Below are 23,522 nucleotides of genomic sequence, written 5' to 3'. Positions count from 1 at the left end.
CGTCTCTATACTTCTCAGATAGTTTTTAGCTCCCAGTTTTTTTAATTTCTAGTGAAAAATTAAGACATTTCTACCTCTTAGATCTCTCTCCCTACTTTCTATTATTACCAGAGACATGAAATTGTGTACTCACAGAGCATATACTTACAAAATTTTATTAAAAAGTAGATATACATCTAATTTCAGTAAAATTTAATAATTACCTGTGTCAATGGCTCCACCGACCCAATGTACGTATCAGGACGAAGGAGAATATGTTCAAGTTGTGTCTTTTTCTGATACACTCTCTCAACAGACAACTTCTTTGAAGAATCATTTTTGTTTGCAGTTTCTGACTCTTCTTTTTTTGCAGCATTGTTCTGATCAAAAAGAGTCTAAAATTAACCAAAAAATCAAATTTAAATAACCTACCAAGGGATAAACTAAAATGTATATGGACACATAACATAGGTTTTCTCTTTAACAACAAAATTATCTTTCAGGCTCTGATTTTTAAGTTCTAAAGAGAACACAGGTCTATTTACTGAAAATCTAGTACCTTTTATAATATAGTGTGAAACTGCAGTTTTGACTGAGCCCAAAAAGTAGGTATACATAGTTACCAGAATAGCTAGAACAGCCTACAACTATTCAATCAAGAAATATTGGAAGAGCTTCAAGATGGCGGAAGAGTAAGACGCGGAGATCACCTTCCTCCCCACAGATACACCAGAAATACATCTACACATGGAACAACTCCTACAGAACACCTACTGAATGCTGGCAGAAGACCTCAGACCTCCCAAAAGGCAAGAAAGTCCCCACGTACCTGGGTAGGGCAAAAGAAAAAAGAATAAACAGAAACAAAAGAATAGGGACGGGAGCTGCACCAGTGGGAGGGAGCCGTGAAGGAGGAAAGGTTTCCACACACTAGAAGACCCTTCGCGGGTGGAGACTGCGGGTGGTGCAGGGGGAGCTTCGAAGCCACTGAGGAGAGCACAGCCACAGGGCTGCGGGGGGCAAAGTGGAGAGATTCCCGCACAGGGGACAGATGCCGACCGGCACTCACCAGCCCGAGAGGCTTATCTGCTCACCCGCTGGGGCGGGCGGGGCTGGGAGCTGAGGCTCGGGCTTCAGTGGGATCCCAGGGAGAGGACTGGGGATGGCGGCGTGAACACAGCCTGAACGGGGCTAGTGTGCCACAGCTAGGCGGGAGGGAGTCTGGGAAAAGGTCTGGAGCTGCCAAAGAGGCAAGAGACCATTGTTCTGGGGTGCGCGAGGAGAGGGGATTCCGAGCACTGCCTAAACGAGTTCCAGAGACGGGCGCGAGCCACGGCTATTAAGCGCAGACCCCAGAGATGGGCATGGGACGCTAAGGCTGCTACTGCCGCCACCAAGAAGCCTGTGTGCGAGCACAGGTCACTATCCACACCTCCCCTCCTGGGAGCCTAGGCAGCCCAGCACTGCCAGGGTCCCGGGATCCAGGGACAACTTCCCCGGGAGAACGCACGGCGCATCTCAGGCTGGTGCAACATCACACCGGCCTCTGAGGCCACAGGCTCACCCCCCATCCGCACCCCTCCCTCCCCGCGGCCTGAATGAGCCAGAGCCCCCGAATTAGCTGCTCCTTTAACCCCGTCCTGTCTGGGCAAAGAACAGACCACCCTCAGGTGACCTGCATGCAGAGGCGGGGCCAAATCCAAAGCTGAACCCCGGGAGCTGTGCAAAGAAGAGAAAGGGAAATTTCTCCCAGTAGCCTCAGAAGCAGTGCATTAAATCTCCACAATCAACTTGATCTACCCTGCATCTGTGGAATACCTAAATAGACAACGAATCATCCCAAATTGGGGTGGTGGACTTTGGGAGCAACAATACATATATTTATTTTCTTCTTCTCTTCTTGTGAGTGTGCACGTGTATGCTTCTGTGTGTGATTTTGTCTGTATAAGCTTTGCTTTTACCATTTGTGCTACGGTTCTGTCGGGTTTTTTGTTTTTGTTTTTTTTAGTATAGTTTTAAGTATTTGTTATCATTGGTGAATTTGTTTTTTTGGTTTGGTTGCTCTCTTCTTTCTTTTTTTTTACTTTTTAACTTTTTAATTTTTCATAATTATATTTTATTTTAATAACTATTTTTTTCTTTCCTTTTTTCTCCCTTTTATTCTGAGTTGTGTGGATGACAGGGTCTGGGTGCTCTGGCCAGGTGTCAGGCCTCTGTCTCTGAGGTAGGAGAGCCGAGTTCAGGACATTGGTCCACCAGAGACCTCCCAGCTCCACGTAATATCAAATGGCGAAAATCTCCCTGAGATCTCTATCTCAAAGCCAAGACCCAGCTCCACTCAATGATCAGCAACCTATGATGCTGGACACCCTATGCCAAACAACTAGCAAGACAGGAACACACCACCACCCATTAGCAGAGAGGCTGCCTAAAATCATAAGGTCACAGACACTGCAAACACACCACTGGACATGGACCTGCCCACCAGAAAGACAAGATCCAGCCTCATCCACCAGAACACAGGTACTAGTCCCCTCCACCAGGAAGCCTACACAACCCACTGAACCAAACTTAAAACACTAAGGGCAGACACAAAAAACAATGGGAACTACTAACCTGTAGCCTACGAAAAGGAGACCCCAAACACAGTAAGTTAAGCAAAATGAGAAGAGAAACACACAGCAGTTGAAGAAGCAAGGTAAAAACCCACCAGACCAAACAAGTGAAGAGGAAATAGGCAGTCTACCTGAAAAAGAATTCAGAATAATAGTGAAGATGATCCAAAATCTTGGAAATAGAAGGGAGAAAATACAAGAAACATTTAACAAGGACTTAGAAGAACAAAAGAGCAAACAAACAATGATGAACAACACAATAAATGAAATTTAAAATTCTCTAGAAGGAATCAATAGCAGAATAACTGAGGGAGAAGAACAGATAAGTGACCTGGAAGATAAAATAGTGGAAATAACTACTGCAGAGCAGAATAAAGAAAAAATGAATGAAAAGAATTAAGGACAGTCTCGGAGACCTCTGGGACAACATTCAACGCACCAACATTCGAATTATAGTGATCCCAGAAGAAGAAGAGAAAAAGAAAGGGACTGAGAAAATATTTGAAGACGTTACAGTTGAAAACTACCCTAATATGGGAAAAGAAATAGTTACTCAATTCCTGGAAACGCAGAGAGTCCCATACAGGATAAATCCAAGGAGAAACATGCCAAGACACATATTAATTAAACTACCAGAAATTAAATACAAAGAAAAAACATTAAAAGCAGCAAGGGAAAAAAAACAACTGACAAACAAGGGAATCCCGATAAGGTTAAAAGCTGATCTTTCAGGGCTTCCCTGGTGGCGCAGTGGTTGAGAGTCCACCTGCCAATGCAGGGGACACGGGTTCGTGCCCCGGTCCGGGAGGATCCCACATGCTGCGGAGCAGCTGCGCCCGTGGGCCATGGCTGCTGGGCCTGCGCGTCCGGAGCCTGGGCTCCGCAAAGGGAGAGGCCACAGCAGTGAGAGGCCTGCGTACCGCCAAAAAAAAAAAAAAAAAGCTGATCTTTCAGCAGAAACTGCAAGCCTGAAGCGAGTGGCAGGACATATTTAAAGTGATGAAAGGGAAAAACCTTCAACCAAGATCATTCTACCCAGCAAGGATCTCATTCAGGTTCGACGGAGAAATTAAAAGCTTTACAGACAAGCAAAAGCTAAGAGAATTCAGCACCACCAAACCAACTCTACAACAAATGCTAAAGGAACTTCTCTAGGCAGGAAACACAAGAGAAGGAAAAGACCTACAATAAAAAACCCAAAACAATTAAGAAAATCGTAATAGGAACATATTGAAAATTACCTTAAAAGTAAATGGATTAAGTGCTCCAAGAAAAAGACATAGACTGGCTGAATGGATACAAAAACAAGGCCCATTTACATGCTGTCTACAAGAGACCCACTTCAGACCTAGGGACACATACAGACTGAAAGTGAGGGATGGAAAAAGATATTCCGTGCAAACGGAAATCAAAAGAAAGCTGGAGTAGCAATTCTCATATCAGACAAAATAGTCTTTAAAACAAACACTATCACAAGAGACAAAGAAGGACACTACATGATGATCAAGGGATCAATCCAAGAAGATATAACAATTGTAGATACTTACGCACCCAACAAAGGAGCACCTCAATACATAAGGCAAATGCTAACAGCCATAAAAGGGAAAATCAACCGTAACACAATCATAGTAGGGGACTTTAACACCCCACTTTCACCAATGGACAGATGAGATCATCCAAAATGAAAATAAATAAGGAAACAGAAGCTGTAAATGATACATTAAACAAGATAGACTTAACTGATATTTATAGGACTTTCCATCCAAAAACAACAGAATACACTTTCTTCTCAAGTGCTCAAGGAACATTCGCCAGGATATATCATACCTTGGGTCACAAATCAACCTTGGTAAATTTAAGAAAACTGAAATCATATCAAGTATCTTTTCTAACCACAATGCTATAAGACTAGATATCAATTACAGGAAAAAATCTGTAAAACATAGAAACACATGGAGGCTAAACAATACACTACTTAATAACCAAGAGATCACTGAGGAAATCAAAGAGGAAATTAAAAAACTACCTAGAAACCAATGACAATGAAAACACAATGACCCAAAACCTATGGGATGCAGCAAAAGCAGTTCTAAGAGGGAAGTTTATAGCAATACAATCCTACCTTAAGAAACAAGAGACATCTCAAATAAACAACCTAACCTTACACCTAAAGCGAGCAGAGAAAGAAGAACAAAAAAACTCCCGAAATTAGCAGAAGGAAAGAAATCATAAAGATCAGATCAGAAATAAATGAAAAAGAAATGAAGGAAACAAAAGCAAAGATCAATAAAACTAAAAGCTGGTTCTTTGAGGATATAAACAAAATTGATAAACCATTAGCCAGACTCATCAAGAAAAAAAGGGAGAAGACTCAAATCAACAGAATCAGAAATGAAAAAGGAGAAGTAACAACTGACACTGCAGAAATAAAAAAGATTGTGAGAGATTACTACAAGCAACTCTATGCCAATAAAATGGACAACCTGGAAGAAATGGACAAATTCTTAGAAAAGCACAACCTTCTGAGACTGAACCAGGAAGAAATAGAAAACATAAACAGACCAAGCACAAGCAATGAAACTGAAACTGTGATTAAAAATCTTCTGGCAAACAAAAGCCCAGGACCAGATGGCTTCACAGGCAAATTCTATCAAACATTTAGAGAAGAATTAACACCTATCCTTCTCAAACTCTTCCAAAATATAGTAGCAGAGGGAAGAACACTCCCAAACTCATTCTACGAGGCCACCATCACCCTGATACCAAAAGCAGACAAAGATGTCACAAAGAAAGAAAACTACAGGGCTTCCCTGGTGGCGCAGTGGTTGAGAGGCCACCTGCCAATGCAGGGGATGCGGGTTCGTGCCACGGTCTGGGAAGATCCCACAAGCCGCGGAGCGGCTGGGCCCGTGAGCCATGGCCGCTGAGCCTGCTTGTCCAGAGCCTGTGCTCCACAATGGGAGAGGCCACAACAGTGAGAGGCCCGCATACCGCAAAAAAAAAAAAAAAAAACACTACAGGCCAATATCACTGATGAACATAGATGCAAAAATCCTCAACAAAATACCAGCAAACAGAATCCAACAGCACATTAAAAGGATCATACACCATGATCAAGTGGGGTTTATCCCAGGAATGTAAGGATTCTTCAATATATACAAATCAATCAATATGATACACCATATTAACAAATTGAAGAATAAAAACCATATGAACGGGCTGCCCTGGTGGCACAGTGGTTGAGAGTACGCCTGCCGAGGCGGGGGACGCGGGTTCGTGCCCCGGTCCAGGAGGATCCCATATGCCGCAGAGCAGCTGGGCCCATGGGCCGTGGCCGCTGGGCCTGCGCATCCGGAGCCTGTGCTCTGCAACGGAAGAGGCCACAGCAGTGAGGCCCGCGTACCGCAAAAAACAAACAAAAAACCATATGAACATCTCAATAGATGCAGAAAAAGCTTTCAACACCGATTTATGATAAACACCCTCAAGAAAGCAGGCATAGAGGGAACTTACCTCAACATAATAAAGGCCATCTATGACAAACCCACAGCCAACATCGTTCTCAAAGGTGAAAAACTAAAACCATTTCCACTAATATCAGGAACAAGACAAGGCTGCCCACTCTCACCACTATTATTCAACATTGTTTTGGAAGTTTTAGCCACAGCAATCAGAGAAGAAAAAGAAATAAAAGGAATCCAAATCAGAAAACAAGAAGTAAAGCTGTCACTGCTTGCAGATGACATGATACTATACATAGAGAATCCTAAAGATGCTACCAGAAAACTTCTAGTGCTAATAAAAGAATTTGGTAAAGTAGCAGGATACAAAATTAATGCACAGAAATCTCTTGCACTCCTATATACTAATGATGAAAACTCTGAAAGTGAAATTAAGGAAACACTCCCATTTACCATTACAAAAACAAGAATAAAACACCTAGGAATAAACCTACCTAAGGAGACAAAAGACCTGTATGCAGAAAACTATAAGACACTGATGAAAGAAATTAAAGATAATACCAACAGATGGATTCAATGCAATCCCTATCAAACTATCACTGGCATTTTTCACAGAACTAGAACAAAAAATTTCACAATTTGTATGGAAACACAAAAGATGCCAAATAGCCAAAGCGATCTTGAGAAAGAGAAACGGAGCTGGAGGAATCAGGCTCCCGGACTTCAGACTATACTACAAAGCTACAGTAATCAAGACAGTATGGTAGTGGCACAAAAAACAGAAATATAGTTCAATGGAACAGGAGCGAAGGCCCAGAGATAAACCTACACACATATGGTCACCTTATCTTTGATAAAGGAGACAAGAATATACAATGGAGAAAAGGCAGCCTCTTCAATAAGTGGTGCTGGGAAAACTGGACAGGTACATGGAAAAGAATGAAATTAGAACACTCCCTAACACCATACACAAAAATATACTCAAAATGGATTAAAAAGCTAAATGTAAGGCCAGACACTATAAACCTCTTAGAGGAAAACATAGGCACAACACTATGACATAAATCACAGCAAGCTCCTTTTTGACCCAGCTCCTAGAGAAATGGAAATAAAAACAAAAATAAACAAATGGGACCTAATGACACTTAAAAGCTTTTGCACAGCAAAGGAAACCATAAACAAGACCAAAAGACAACCCTCAGAATGGGAGAAAATATTTGCAAATGAAGCAACTGACAAAGGATTAATCTCCAAAATTTACAAGCAGCTCATGCAGCTCAATATCAAAAAAACAAGCAACCCAATCCAAAAATAGGCAGAAGACCTAAATAGACATTTCACCAAAGAAGACATACAGATTGCCAACAAACACATGAAAGAATGCTCAACGTCATTAATCATTAGAGAAATGCAAATCAAAACTACAATGAGATATCACCTCACACCAGTCAGAATGGCCATCATCAAAAAATCTACAAACAGGGCTCCCTGGTGGCGCAGCGGTTGAGAGTCCGCCTGCCGATGCAGGGGACACGGGTTCGTGCCCCGGTCCGGGAAGATCCCACATGCCACAGAGCAGCTAGGCCCGTGAGCCATGGCCGCTGAGCCTGCACGTCCGGAGCCTGTGCTCCGCAACAGGAGAGGCCACAACAGTGAGAGGCCTGTGTACCGCAAAAAAAAAAAAAAAAAAAAAAATCTACAAACAATAAATGCTGGAGAGGGTGTGGAGCAAAGGTAACCCTCTTGCACTGTTGGTGGGAATGTAAATGGATACAGCCACTATGGAGAACAGTATGGATGTTCCTTAAAAAACTAAAAATAGAGCTACCATACAACCCAGCAATCCCACTACTGGGCATATACCCTGAGAAAACCATAATTCAAAAACAGTCATGTACCACAATGTTCATTGCAGCTCTATTTACAATAGCCAGGACATGGAAGCAACCTAAGTGTCCATCGACAGATGAATGGATAAAGAAGCTGTGGCACATATATACAATGGAATATTACTCAGCCATAAAAAGAAATGAAATTGAGCTATTTGTAATGAGGTGGATAGACCTAGAGTCTGTCATACAGAGTGAACTAAGTCAGAAAGAGAGAGACAAATACCGTATGCTAACACATATATATGGAATCTAAAAAAAAAAAAAAGGTCATGAAGAACCTAGGGGCAGAACAGGAATAAAGATGCAGACCTACTAGAGAATGGACTTGAGGACACAGGGAGGGGGACGGGTTAGCTGGGACAAAGTGAGAGAGTGGCATGTACATATATACACTACCAAATGAAAAACAGATAGCTAGTAGGAAGCAGCTGTATAGCACAGGGAGTTCAGCTTGGTGCTTTGTGACCACCTAGAGGGGTGGGACAGGGAGGGTGTGAGGGAGGGAGATGCAAGAGGGAAGAGATATGGCGATATACGTTTATGTATAGCTGATTCACTTTGTTATAAAGCAGAAACTAACACACCATTGTAAAGCACTTATACTCCAATAAAGATGGTAAAAAAAAAAGTGTATACGGTTCAAAAACTCTTCTCATTTTAACAGTATTATGTCTCTGTAGATCTCATAATGGAAATAAATATTTGCTATGAAAAAAAAAATATTTGGCAATTCTGTAAGATATCAGGTTAATTTTTGTAGTCTTCAAAACTTTCCAAGGAATGTGAATTCTTATCAGGTTATAGGTTGACAACGACTGAACCTGGCTGGTTGCAGGGCTCCCCAAAACTTCCCAATGTAAGCCTTTGCCATTAAGCTACTGAAGACTATAGTAAAGAGTGGGCAAAAATAACCTGCACAGAATAGTAACCTATGTAGTTAGCATATACTGACAGGTCTGAGAATACCAAGCATGGTTTTATGACATCTCAAACTTCACACTTTTGTAGGCCATGCCAATAATTCCTTACATACCAGCACTAATGCCCCATTTCTGAGGCACCCTATAATTCCAGTTTCTCTGCTAATTCCAAGGAAGCAGAAGTTGTGATCCTAATTCTAACTCCTACAGAGATAAGGATCCCAAACAAAAATTCCCAGTGTCTGCAGACTTCCCTTGTCTTCTTAATAGCAACAGAGAACACATCTCTCTCCTTCTGGGATTCCCTAATGCTGACAACTAAGACATCCCACTAAGAGAAAGTTATTATGATGGCCGTTTTTTCAGAGCCCCAAAATAACTCAAATATAAGACACAGCAAGATATTTTCATAGGTATTTGAATTTTAGGAGAAATGAAACAATCAGAAGACAAACAATGGGGGGCAGAGAGATTTTGTGCATTTGAAGAAGCAACATACCACTTCAAGACCTAGGCATAGCCATACCATCATCTTTAAAGTTATTATTTTCAAAAACATGTCAAATGTATGTTTAAAAAATCAAAATACATAACTTCTGAGTAGTCTAGCGCAAGACAAGAATTTTAACAGATAAAACCTATGGAAATTCAAACATCAATTACAATCTTCCAATGTCATAAATTTTACATAAAATTAAAGAGATTTTCTTATACATTCTTTCATTTATAAGGTTACCCATTAACACTGCTCAGTCAATTAAAAATAGCTTTGGACATAAGAAAATTCTGTTTCATAAAGTCTTCATATTCTATTTCTGTCAAGCTAATTACATGACGAACCTGCTGGCCAGAAAAATGAACTGTTATTTTTAAAATGCCAGATAGTCTCCAAATTTCTAATCATGTCCCTTGCTTTTCGAGATGAGATAATTTATAGAAACAAATCTAATAATAAAAACATAACTGATTTTTTTAAACGGGTCCTCAAAATAGTTAGAACAACCATCATAATGACCAAGATCTCATTCTTTAAGGAAGTGCTTAAGGATGATAAATGCTATGCATTCAAAGGTGGATAACAGTAACCTCTCACCATTAATTTAGAACTTTGCAATTCTGGCATAAACCTCAGGAACTTATAGTAACAATGCGAGTAAAGGCTTTCCTATCCCAGGCTACTCCTCCAAAGCAAAGCCCACCACAAAGAAAACATTTTTAAGATTAGACTCCAACAGAGACTTCTGCATTTAGCCCTGAGAGTTAACACTGAGCTAAACTGGCACACTGGTATGGAAAACAGGGTAGAGCCTCACCTCACTCCTTTTTCGAGGATTTATAACTTTTTCCACATCCCCTTACAACCAGTCGCCATCTCTTCCTCCCAAATCGCCATCTCTTCCTCCCAAATCGGTACATGAGAATAGGGAATGTTTGGTTTGCACCTGCCAGATCCTTATCCAGTTCAAAAAGTTGTCATTCTTGCTAGAATAACGTCTCAAAAATCAAAGACTATGTAATACGTAGTCGGCTTTGTTAGATTACTATTTGTAATCTTTTCCAGGAATATAATAATACGTAAATACTTAAAAAATAAGTGTGACAATATACTTAAAACATTTTATGCCAAAATATTTCTTCCTACATGTCACATGACAGGTGTTGAGGAAAGGAAAAAAGGTACCATTCTATTTAAAGTAATGAAAAGCTTAAGGACTATGCACTGTTTATAGAATACCATAATAAAACAGATGATCTGTCGATATTTCAAATCAACTCTCCATGATGATATTAAATAATTTCCAAAACTTCATATAAACCTTTAAACCTGGATATTTAATTGAGTAAATATTTTTAATTACCTATACAAAAAAATAGGTGTGTTAATTAGAAACTTCCCTTACTATAACTTTTATATAAAATTATATATAATCAAGTATTTTTAAATTAGTAGGTTATTAAAATTATACTGTTTAGTGAATAAAGTTACAAAAGGATATTAAAAAATATGAGCCCATTTTCATCAGAAAAAAATTACACACGATACATACACACCTAGGAAAAAATATGAAATGCTGTTTACCCAACAGAATATAAATAAAAATTGTGAGAAGTAGAAATATTTTTCATGTTCTTTTCTGATAGACGTTTTCTAACTTTCTACAATGAACATATATTAAACTATTTTAAAAGCTTATTAATCCATGTATATGAGAACATAAGCTAGAATAAAACTGAAGGTTTCTTTTTTTAGAGACACTGTTTGTACCTACTTATTACTTCTGCAGTCCCAACTTTCTCACTAGAATCTAGGCAAAAAGGTTCAGTGAAACCAAAACAAGCCGGCAGTCCTGGCAGCGTAGAAGGCAGGGAGTGCACGTTCCTACTCTCAACTAGGGGCAGCCTGCACCGCGCACTGACTCAGGGCAGCAAACACAGAAGGGTCTCCCCTGAGAGGTCTGTCAGCTTTTCTGACAGAAGCCTGGATTAATGGTCTCTTGCAGCTCCTGTTTATTAGCAGAAAGTGTCCCCCTGAATATTGTCCAGGCCACTAAAACTCAAAATCTGAAGGTAAGGGAGGGAGGGCAACTCCCCCCGCTTCAATGGGATGGCTCCATCCCTAGAACAAACAGGTGTGAATACAAACATCCTTGGCCTGAGAACAGAGAAACTAAATGAGAAAAATTCACTGATCACCTTCACTGCAGCTATTATTACCACTATCTCTAGCTCTTGAAAAGAAAGTCACTCTGAGTAGAAATTCAGTTCAATCGGTGTTGCTGATAATATTCAGAAAAGAGATCAAGAAATTAGCTTCTATAAAAACAGTCCAGCAAACTCATATCTACACGTTTATAAAAGCACTCTCAAGCCCACAGCTGAAAAGGAGAGTGATATACATTTGATACTTATAGGCTAACAGAATTATGCTCATTTTCAACGATGAAAACAAGGGGTCTTCTGATAAAAAAAAGATTTAACCTTTTCTTATCTTGTATTTTCATAGTAATACGGTATCTTGTACTATAGTAATTGCACTAAGTATTCCACATTGAATAAAAATTAACAGTATGCCATTGAAAATAATCAACTACAAAGAGCATTCAGAATAAATTTTCATTAAGGTCTGATAGAATTGAAATCTTATGAGTTAAGTTTATTTGTAATTTATTTTATTTTATTGTCTTTGTGCGGACAAAGCACCAAACTATTTATAGTAATAACGCCAGCACCCAATTATACTGGAATCTAAGCACTCAGGGCACATTTTCATCCCCACATAAAACTAAAGGCAATGAAAATGCAAAATAAACCCATATTAAGATAAATATCCTCCAGGTATCTAAAAAAATTTTAATTCTATCATTTGTGATTTATACATATGATGATGCCATAACTGACTTTTTCTAAAGTTCAAAAGCTGGCTGCCATGTTAAAAAATGCTTTATTGAGAATTCTTAAATTATAACAGAAATGTCAAAATAATACGTTAAATCTATTTGAAAATATTAATCTATTTTATAGCACTTTGCAATATTGCTAACTTCTAATAAAATATAGATTTAATATTTATCAAAGACTCAAACTTTATCAAGAATACTTCAACTATCAGAAAAGGAAAAAAAAACATTCCAATAAAACAAACTCCTAATTTCACTAAGAGTATGTACCAAGATCATTCTGTAAAAAGAAAGATTCTTCCGTTCACAGAGTGGTCACCTGATATACAGCAATTTGAGACAATCGCCCATAGTTTGTTTTTCTGTGGAAGAATGAATTGCTGCCAAAGAGGGGAAAGGAGATGGTTTGCCAGTTGGTGCAAAAAAGGAACTGAGCCACTCATCCACACAACAAGCACAGAAATCTCACCATCACCAAGCCAACAAAAGTGGGACCAGCAAAAGCTTAGCAACAAGCCTCTTTTCCTATCTTCTATAAAGACTGTCTCAGACTCCACATTACCCTTTTATAATATCTCCTCTTCTTTTCTCCCTCAAGGCTGCCATGCTTTGATATTCATTTCAGCCACGTTTCACCCATATAACCACGGAGAGGGCCATGTTATCTACCCAGCATTAATGTACTTCCAGAAATGCCCTCCCAAACCAAGGGACAAGGAGAGAGGTAGAAGATGAGGGATACTTAATATCATAAGAAATGCTTAAATGTCCATAGTGAAAATAAAAAATATACTTTCTCTAAAAAGCATCCAAATCAGAAAGAAAGAAGTAAAATTGTCACTAATTGCAGAGGAAATGATATTATGTAGAGAAAACCCTAAAGACTCCACCGTAAAACTATTAGAATAAACAAATTTAGTAAAGTTGCAGGATACAAAATCGATATACAAAAATCTGTTATGTTTCTGTAAACTAACAATGAACTATCAAAAAGAGAAACTAAGAAAATCCTACTTACAATTAAAACAAAAACAATAAAAATTAAAATACCTAGGAATACTTTTTTTTTTTTTTGGCCACACGGTGCAGCATGGTAGTTCCCAGACCAGGGATGGAACACATGCCCCCCTGCAGTAGGAGCATGGAGTCTTAACCACTGGACCACCAGGGAAGTCCCCACCTAGGAATAAATTTAACCAAGGAGGTAAAGGAACTGTATACTGAAAACCATAAGACATTGATTAAAGAAATTGAAGACAAAAGTAAATGGAAAAAAATTCTATGTGCATGAATTAAAAGAATATTGCTAAAATGTCCGTACTTCCCAAAGCAATCTGCAGATTCAATGCAATCCCTATCAAAATTCCAACAACATTTTTCACAGAAATAGAACAATCTTAAAATTTATATGGAACCAAAAAAGACCCTGAATTGCCAAAGCAGTCTTGAGAAAGATGAACAAAGCTGGAGGCATAATTTAAAACTATATTACAGGGACTTCCCTGGCGGTCCAGTGGTTAAGACTCCATTCTCCCAATGCAGGGGAACTAAGATCCCACATGCCGCATGGCATTGCCAAAACAAACAAACAAACTATATTACAAAGTAATATAGTAATCAAAACGGTGAACATCATTTAAAGAAGACACATGGATCAATGGAACAGAACAGAGAGCACAGAAAGAAACCCATGCGTATATGGTCAATTACTTTATGACAAAGGATGCAAGAATATACAAGGGGAAAATGACAATCTCTTCAATAAGTGGTGTTGAGAAAACTAGACAGCCACATGCAACAGAATGAAACTGGACCCCTATCTTACACCATACACAAAAATTAACTCAAAATGATTAAAGACTTGAAGTAAGAACTGAAACCGTAAAACTCCTAGAAGAAAACATAAGTAGTACATGCCTTGACATCAGTCTTTGCGATGATTTTTTTTTTTTAACTTGATCCCAAAAGCAAAAATAAACAAGTGGGACTACAGCAAACTAAAAAGTTCTGCACAGCAAAGGAAACCATCAACAAAATTAAAAGGCAACCTAGCAAATGGGAGAAAATACTTGTAAATCATATACCTAATAAGGGGTAATATCCAAAATACATAAAGAACTCATACAAGTCAATAGCAAAAAAAACAAAACAACAACAAAACACACACACACACAAAAAAAAACCCCCAAAAAACACCAATTCATTAAAAAAAAATGGGCAGAGGATCTAAATTGACATTTTTCCAAAGAAGACATACAGATGGCCAACAGGTATATGAAAAGGTGCTCACCATCATTAATCTCAGGGAAATGCAAATCAAAACCAAAATGAAATATCACCTAACACCTGTTAGAATGGTTATTATCGAAATAACAAGTATTGGCAGAATGTGGAGAAAAGGAACCCTTGTACACGTTGGTGGGACTGTAAATTGGTGCAGTCCAGATGTAGAGAACAAACGTATGGACACGAAGGGGGGAAAGCCGCGGGGGGGGGTCGGGGGGGTGGTGTGATGAACTGGGCGATTGGGATTGACATGTATACACTGATGTGTATAAAACTGATGACTAATAAGAACCTGCTGTATAAAAAAATAAATAAAATTTAATTTAAAAATTAAAAAAAACTGACTTGTATGTATGTTATAAACGGGAGAATTTTATGGTATGTAAATTGTATCTCAATAAAGCTGGTTAAAAGTTTTTTCCTTAAAGTAAATAAATAAATTGGTGCAGTCACTATTTAAAACAGTATGAAAGTCTCACAAAAAAATTTAAAATAGAATTACCATATGATACAGCAACTCCACTCCTGGGTATTTATACAAAGAAAATGAAAACACTAATTTGAAAAGATATATGTATCCCCATGTTCACTGCAGCACTGTTTACAACAGCTGAGACAAGGAAGCAACATAAATGTCCATCAATGGATGAACGGATAAAGAAAATGTGGTGTTTATATACAATGGAATATTATTCACCCATAAAAAAGAATGAAATCTTGACATTTGGGACAACATGGGTAGATCTAAAGGGCATAATTTTAGTGAAATATGTCAGAGAGAGAAAGACAAAAATACTGTATGATCTTACTTATATGTGTAATCTAAAACAAAACAAAACAAAACAAACCGAACTCATAGATACAGAGAACAAATTAGTGATTGCCAAAGTTGGGGGGAGCAGGGAGATAGGTGAAGGTGGTCAAAGGTACAAACTTCCAGTTATAAAACAAGTTCCTGGGGACGTAATGTACAGTAAGGTGACTATAGTTAATAATACCGTGTTGTCTATCTGAAAGTTGTTAAGAGTTGATTTTTAAAGTTTTTGTCACAAGGAAAAAAATATGTAACTACGTATGGTGATGAATGTTAACTAGACTTATTGTGGTGATCATTTTGCAATATAAGAAAATCTTCTCAGACAAAAGAAGTGAGCGGGGCTTCCCTGGTGGCACAGTGGTTGAGAGTCTGCCTGCCAATGAGTGGCCCCCGCTCGCCGCAACTAGAGAAAGCCCTCGCACAGAAACAAAGACCCAACACAGCCATAAATAAATTAATTAAATAAAATTAAAAAAATAAGTGAAAATACTGATCCCTTGATTTTTTAAAAACGAAGAGGGGGAAGACGTGTGTGTGTGTGTGTACACTCATCTAAGAGCTTACCATGGGCAAAGCACTATGGGAATTATATAAGTACTCTCATTCCTCATAAAAGCTCCATGAAGTAGACACCATTACTAATGACTCCCTTTCTACAGCAAGGAAACTGAGGTCTGAAGAATGTAAGCTAACAAAGCTAGTATTGAAGAAGCTGAGTTACGAAACCAGGTGATGTGATTTTTTGGCCCATACTCTTAAAAGGCATCACACTTACATTATTCAAAATACATACACCCTGAAAGGGACGTGTACTCCGTAGCTTTTTGTGTGAAAGTAAAAGAAAGGTTAGTGGAAAGATATCACGGAATAAAAGACAAATTGTTTTGGTTGTTACTGTCTTTAAGCCAGGGGAATGTGTAAATGATGGTTAGGAACATAGGACTGGTTTAAATCCCACCTTTGCCTTAGTCACATGATTAACAGTTTGTTACCGAATCTGTAAACCCGTTTCCTTCTCTGCAAATGGGAATAATTATACCGATCTCACCTCTTCTTTAAAACTGAGTCCTATTTGTATTAAGATTTTTAAAAATACAAAAGAGGCTTATAATTTTTTTAACGTACTTAGTAAAATGCAACTGTTGCTATCACCCAAGTATTAAACATATCTGAAACTACTGATGGACACACCCACTTCTATTCAGAAAAGTTAGGAGTTTCTAAAAATTGTTCTCATTGTAACTGCAATTAGTTACTTGAGAATGTATCTAAAGAACATTGTTATGTAACCACTTGTCCTAAGAATGACAGAAGACTTTTGAGGAAGTTAGTATGTCAATTATCTAACTGGTTAACAATAACTGAGGTTGGATTATGTATCCAGCTCTTTGATAAAAACTATAAAGGATACATGGTCTCTGACTCCAGGAGTTGATAATCTAATTGTTAAAACAAAAGTATAAAACATAAAAGTTAATTAAAAGGAAAGATATTTATGTTTTATGATCCACAAGGGTGACAGAAAAAGATGAGTATAAACTGGAAGATAAACGTTTGGTGAGACCCTGAGCTAGCCTTTAAGAGTAATTAAGATTTAGACTGGTAAAGAGACAGGCATTTCTGTTGAAAGATAAGCATGCAAAGTGACAAAAACAAACATGATGCCCAGGGGACAAGTGAAGAGGTAAATCTAACTATTAGGATGATATGGAATAAATTTCAATTGGCACATAGTTTATAAAAGAAGTGGCTTGAAAGTCTGGTTGAGGAGTTTAGACTTGCAATAATAAGCCACTATAACAAAGTTTTTAATATAAATCTTTAAATAATATTTAAATATAGTCACATTTCCTAAATTAGAAATATTCACAGTCAAAACAAAGTATGCTTTATATTTCATTGAATTTTACTTTTAAAAAACTCCAATGTTAATAGTTTTATATTTAAGAAACTTACAGTTTAGAGGTGAATACTGAAACATCTACAGATAAAGTGAATTTGCTTTGCTTCAAGATAATGAGAGGGGAAAGGTGGGTGACCTTGAGCTGTAACTGCTGAAGCTTGATGATAGAGGGAATGTCTTTATACCATTCTGGCCACCATAATTTTATAGGCTTAATACTTTCCATTACAGTGGGTTTTTTTCCTTAATCTACTAAATTAGAGTAGTACTGGGAAAAGATCAATATTCACATAGTGATTAACTGTATTCTAATAAAACGAAATTTGTTTTTTGCAACCACTTAAACATGATAAAACACTGACTGGATGAAACAGATTATTAGGGTCTACAAATCAAAGCTTTACAAACCAGGGACTTCCCCGGTGGTCCAGTGGGTAAGACTCCGCGTTCCCAGTGCGGCGGGGGGTGCTGGGAAAGATCACTGGTCAGGGAACTAGATCCCACACGACGCAACGAAGACCCGGCTCGGCCAAAATAAATAAATATATATAAATAAACATTTTTTAAGAAAAGCTTTACAAACTAAAAGTTAGTTCAAGAAATTCTGCTTGCTTCAGAGAAGCTTTCATAGCTGTTGTCAATTTTAACTCAAACTAGTTTTACTATAGTACTTATATTTTTCACTTTTTTTTTTTTTTTTTTTTTTTCGGTACGCGGGCCTTTCACTGCTGTGGTCTCTCCCGTTGCGAAGCACAGGCTCCGGACGCGCAGGCCCAGCGGCCATGGCTCACGGGCATGTGGGATCTTCCCGGACCGGGGCACGAACCCGTGCCCCCTGCAACGGCAGGCGGACCCCCAACCACTGCGCCACCAGGGAAGCCCTCACTTTTTAATTTTTTAAAGTATCTTGTTAAGATATTGCGAATCAAACACAAACCCAATGCACTATTATTAAGGAGAAGTTAATAATCTTAAACCACTTTGCTTTGTGGTTTCAGAAATGTAAACTTCTGTGCAGTGACAATGTTAACACTACCCTGTAGCACACATCCCAACACAAGTTGCTACCAGCAACACATGGTGTTACCCACCCCCACCCCCACCCCCTAAAAAGAAGAACGATAGCAGGGACTGATTCAATTTTTATTTCTTCCTGTTACCCACAAACTAGTAGTAATATGACATGTTTCAATAAAGCAGGCAAAATTAACCCTCTTCAGAAATAGATGACCTCCGCAACAAACTCCTGAACTCTTGCAAAGGAATAATCTGCTTTCACTCTGGCTCAAAGATATTTTACGTAAAAGCAACTTTCTTCTCAGTGTGTATTTCTTGAATTTCACCGATAAAGACAAACATTTATTAAGCCCAGCAATGTATATTACTCATTTAATTATCAATGCAACCTTATCTTACAGATGAAGAAATAGGCTTAGAAAGATTAGGTCCCTTTGTGCAAAGTCCCAGTGATTACATGTCAGGCAGGATCAGAACCTACATCAATGATACCAAAGTCCATGCTCATAACCACCTCCCTATATTGCCCCCCCGCATAAAATTAAACTATGGTCTATGGTCAATGGTGTATATTATGGACATAAAGATGCTCATATAACCTGACAAATTTAAAGCAAGCAGCAAATCTTAAAGTAGACTTAGGGAGTGATTATCTTTTTAATAAATTTCTAATTCAAGAGGATATAATTTAAAAATAAAAGATTAAGTGATTTTTATTTCTTATTTTACTATATTTCCCATATAGGTTTACAGTGAGAAAATACTGAATCAGTAAGTCAATTTTAGTTTCAAATGAATTTTTCTGATATTGAATGACACCCTCTAAGTTTCACGAAATTTCTTCTGTAAATGAAAGGAAAATTTCCTATTGAGATTGAAAGAAAAAGTGGTCATTTCATTATCTACAAAGTTAAGGAACAGTAAACAAAAATATTGCTTTTAAATGTTAAAACTAACCAATTCAATCTTGGAGCAAAATATTTACCATTACAGAGAATCAGAGGTCCTCAGAGGAACACTGATGAGGTCTCAAACACTTCCAAACAGTGAATGAGAACCATCTGGCTAACTCCATTTTCCGAAGTTGTTTGATTTTAGTAACGAGGGTAAAGGCCTTCTTTTGCATTTATGCAAACCTCCCCCTCCTCCCCGCCGCCCCCCCACCATGTTTACATGAACGGCTAACTTATTTATCTGACGTTTTCTCTCTCCTGGCTCTAGTCTGTTCATACTTACTACATTATTGAAGTAATACACAAAATTCGGACAGTCCAACAATGACAGTCTGGCAAGTTAGTCTGCAAAGCATCTTGGCATGCAAACATAAATGGTCAAAATATTTTCCTGTTAGCGGTACAACTCGCCTAAACCTCACCCAAACAAAGAGAAAATGAAGAACTTAATAAAAATGCCCATAGGAAAGTCTCCTTGGGTGTTTTGGAAAAGGGAGGGTGCAGCCAAAGTCCCCTGGGAAAATGTAAGGCTTTTTATTTTTCTCCTGGATGCCTAGTCAGTTGGCTGAGCCGTGTGTGTGTGTGTGTGTGTGTGTGTGTGTGTGTGTGAGAAGTGACCCTGCTGTGTGTGTGAAATGACCCTGCTGTGTATGTGTGTGTGAAGTGACCCTGCTGTGTGTGTGTGTGTGTGTGTGTGCGTGTGTGAAGTAACCCTGCTGTGTATGTGTCTGTATGTGTGTGTAGGAAGTGACCCTGGTCTGAACTCTCTGCTGAGCCAGTGTGTGTGTGTGTGTGTGTGTGTGTGTGTGTGTGAGAAATGACCCTGCTGTGTGTGTGTGCGTGTGTAGGAAGTGACCCTGGTCTGAACTCTCTGCTGAGCCAGTGAAATGCGGGTGAATTATCGATCTGCCGTGGGAATCGGATCTCTCTAGGTCTTCCCTCCTCTACTACTTGCCAGCAGCAGGAACCGAGCGCCGAAATGCTCTGACTCCAGGACAAATCACTTGGGTCACCTCGGCGACACTGTCCACGCAGCCCCCCGCCCGTTTCGCCTGCGAAGCTGACGCAGGTAAGCGCTTTTAATAATCCCCCTGTGACAGACGTACGAGCCACAGGGTTTCACTGCTGTGAAAGAGCCATCCCGAGCGCGCTTCCAACAGAACGAGACCCTCGGCACTGAAGTGCACACGGCTGCAGTCACATCCCTCACCAAATCCATTCTTCCCTGAGACGCGACAGCGTCACACATGGTGGCACTTACAGCACACGCACACGGGCCCGCACCTCTCTCCCAGCTTCTCTTAAGACACATTTGGAGCAACCGCTGACCCACACGGTCACACACGCACCCCTGCTATCCCCACCATCTCCTGCCCCACCGCCCTACAAAGCTTGCGCAACAGCAAAGAAAATGAAGCGTGGGGGCCCCCAGTCCTGCTCACGGTCTGCCCCCCAAAGTTTCAAGTGCACGCTGCGCGCCCGCAGCCCAAGCCCCCGCCGAGGCGGAGAAGAAAGAAAAGGGGCGGGCGCGGGGTTCCGCCGGCAGGCGCCCCGACGGGGCGCGCCTCTGGGGGCCCGGATTTCCCCCTGTCCTCCCCCACCCCCAGCAGGATCCACCGGGCGGAGCCCTCCACGGCCGCCCGGGAACAATGCCCCGGCCCAGACCCCCGCCCCGCCGCCCCCACTCACCACCCAAGTCAGCGCCCCGAGGCCGCCAGCTCCCGCGCCGCTGCCGCCGCCGCCGCCGCCCGCCTTGGCCATGGCGCGCTCCTCCGCTCCCGGCCCGAGGCCGCCGCTCCGCCTCCCGCGGGCCGCCCGGCCCCGCCGCTCCGCACCGACCGCGCGCCCGCCGCTCTTCTAGCGGCGCCGCCCCCCGTGCCCCATCGCCGACCCCGGGGCGGACGCCCGGCCGAGCCCGCCGAGGAGGCCTCGCCGCCCGCCGCCCTCAAACTCGAGGCGCGCGGCCGCGGCGCCCGGGCCTGCGCGGCCGCCGAGGAGGCGGCGCCGGAGCAGGAAGCGCGGAGGCCGGCGGTGGGCGGTGGCGCTGCTTCCTCCCCGCCGGGCCGGCCGAGGCCCCGAGCGCGGGCGTCCGAACGCGGCGGGGACGCGGCGGCTCCCTGTCCTTCCTCAGGCTCCGCGGAGGCCGCCCTCGGGGAGCGGAAGCAGGGTCGCCGCCGCCGGCGCCTAAGCCGCTTGTGTCGGCCGCGCCACAGCCCGACTTCTTCACATCCACTCGCCGAGAGGGACAATAAGCGGAGCCGCCGCGGCCGCGGTCGCCTCCCTCCTGTCCGGCATAACACCGCACACACTCGCACCCCGGGGAGGGCTGGGGTGGCCGGGGGAGGGCGGGCGGGAGCAGCGGCCGCCCCGCTGTCACTCACGCGGCGGCGCCCAATCGGCGCCCCGTCGGCCAACCTATCGGCCAATCCCAAATTCCCAAGCCCCCGGAGGGGCGGGACCCGAGCGGGAATCGTCATTGCGGGTAGCAACCGAAGGGAAGACTTGGGGTTTTTTGTTTGCGTGTGTGTCTGAGGGTTTTCCGTTTGAAGGCAGAGCAGGGGCTGCAGTCAAGGGTCATTTGAGGGCGGCAAAGGGAAAAGGTCGACTTGGCCTTGGGTCGATTTTAATCCTCCGACCGCGCTGTTTACTCTAGCCCTGAGGGCGAAGCCCAGGCCCTTCCTTGCCCGGGGCCGTGGGAGGGGGCGGGGAGGGGGCGGGGAGGGGGCAGGAAGCAGTCGGGAGCCGCCGTCCCAAAGGGAAAGTATTTTTAAAGAGCGGTTGTAAACCGCAGGCGGGACGTTGCAGATCACTGGTGCAAGGAGGGCCCCGTGACCCTGGCCTCCCGAGGCCCCGAGTGGACGCTGCTGTGGAAGAATCCTCTGCTCAGACCTCCCCTCCTCCATCTCCTCCCGCCCTTTCCTCCCCTCACCGCGAAAGAGACCCGGTGTGTTTCAAGAAAACTGCTTTTAAAAAACTTAAATGATACGGGACGCACAGAGAACGTTCCCGGGAAAGAATGCCGGGTGGGCCGAGGGTTCCGAGTCTACTCTTTGTTGACCTTCTCTCTTTTCTGAACAATGAGGACATGTCACTGTCACGTTCCATTCTCTTCTGTCCAGAACCGTGCCTTCTGTCTCTAAGAGTACGTTTAATTCTTTAATGTCCCAGTGCACGCACCAAGGAATCATGTCATTCACATCAAAGCTTTCTAAGGAAGAAAATCACCCACACAGCCGCAGCACGGTCTGGCAGAGGAAGATGGCTTGGCTTTGTCCTGCTTTTGGATGGAAATCCATGCCACACTCCGCCACCCTGTACCAGGCTCTGCCGTGGGCTCCAAATAAAACCGGGGCCCCTGATTTCAAGTCACTGATAGCCTGACTTGTGAGACAAGCTAAGAGGGAGTTATCACCAACATGCTTACTTGAGGGCATGAAGTGCTATCAAATCGTTGGGACAAGAGAGCTTTTTAAAAAGATGAAAACCTTATTGCTGCCTCTTGAAAAGGTGTTTTTGTGAACTTCCAACTGTGCATTTCCTCTCAAGGGAAAACAAAAATGTCTCGGGTCACAGCTTTCAACTGACTTCTGAATCCTAAGAGGAGGAGAACTCTGAAACATGGAAATAATTTAGACATAGTTTTTCTTAATTAGCTCTCTAGCGGCCATATAATTTTGGCATATTTGGGACCTTAGTTCAGAACAGTGAAGCCTTTCTTTACCTTGAACTTGAGGTGCCAGCTTGTAAATCAGACAGACCAGGGTCTAATCTGGGCTCTGAACCTGATCAGCTAAGTATTCCTGCCTTGGTATTTAACTTCACGGACCTCTGTTTGCTCCTCCTTAAATTGAGGATTTTTGCTCTTGTACTTACTCTGTCTTTACATCTTCAAAGTACACATATATTCTACAAGTTTGAAAAGGGGTAAATAATTTTAAGGGCTCTGAGGGGTTGTTTTTTAATAAAATAAAAGATATATGTGTTTAATAGAAGCCAAGCTATAAAATATATAACCATCTCTTTTTTTTTAACTTCAGTTTTCAAAGCTCTTCAGTCTCAAATTTTCAAATGAATAAAACCATATAGTCAAAAGTCAGATGGGTTAACTAATGGAAATTCACGTTCATCTTTTCACTTGCCTTGTACATGAGGCACTGAGGTCTTTAGCCTTCGAAGCATGAAGACCCTCTAGTAAACGTAACTTGATTTATTCTTATGAAAATACTGACTTACCTAAAAGAATCACAAATAAAGGAGCTGTTGAATATAAATGCAAATCAA

The 23,522-nt window shown here is 41.3% G+C and overlaps 1 protein-coding gene across 3 annotated transcripts in view; it reads right to left on the bottom strand.

Annotated features, from left to right (window-relative positions):
* Window positions 1-21,534, bottom strand: part of TOP2B (DNA topoisomerase II beta) — a 66,923-nt gene extending 45,389 nt beyond the window's left edge. The window contains exons 1-2 of one of the 3 annotated variants that reach the window (XM_019948619.3): window positions 20,931-21,534; window positions 204-374 (exon numbers count right to left, since the gene is read on the bottom strand). In XM_019948619.3, the coding sequence (XP_019804178.1) occupies window positions 204-374; window positions 20,931-21,002 (243 nt within the window). In that variant the 5' untranslated portion in view covers window positions 21,003-21,534. The remainder of the gene's footprint in view (window positions 1-203; window positions 375-20,930) is intronic. The other 2 variants (XM_019948617.3, XM_019948618.3) reach the window with 2 other exon arrangements.
* Between the last annotated feature and the right edge of the window lie 1,988 nt (window positions 21,535-23,522).

This window comes from Tursiops truncatus, chromosome 4 (assembly GCF_011762595.2).
Source record: "Tursiops truncatus isolate mTurTru1 chromosome 4, mTurTru1.mat.Y, whole genome shotgun sequence".
NCBI classification, from domain to species: domain Eukaryota; kingdom Metazoa; phylum Chordata; class Mammalia; order Artiodactyla; family Delphinidae; genus Tursiops; species Tursiops truncatus.
This window is presented reverse-complemented; position numbering and strand designations above follow the sequence as displayed.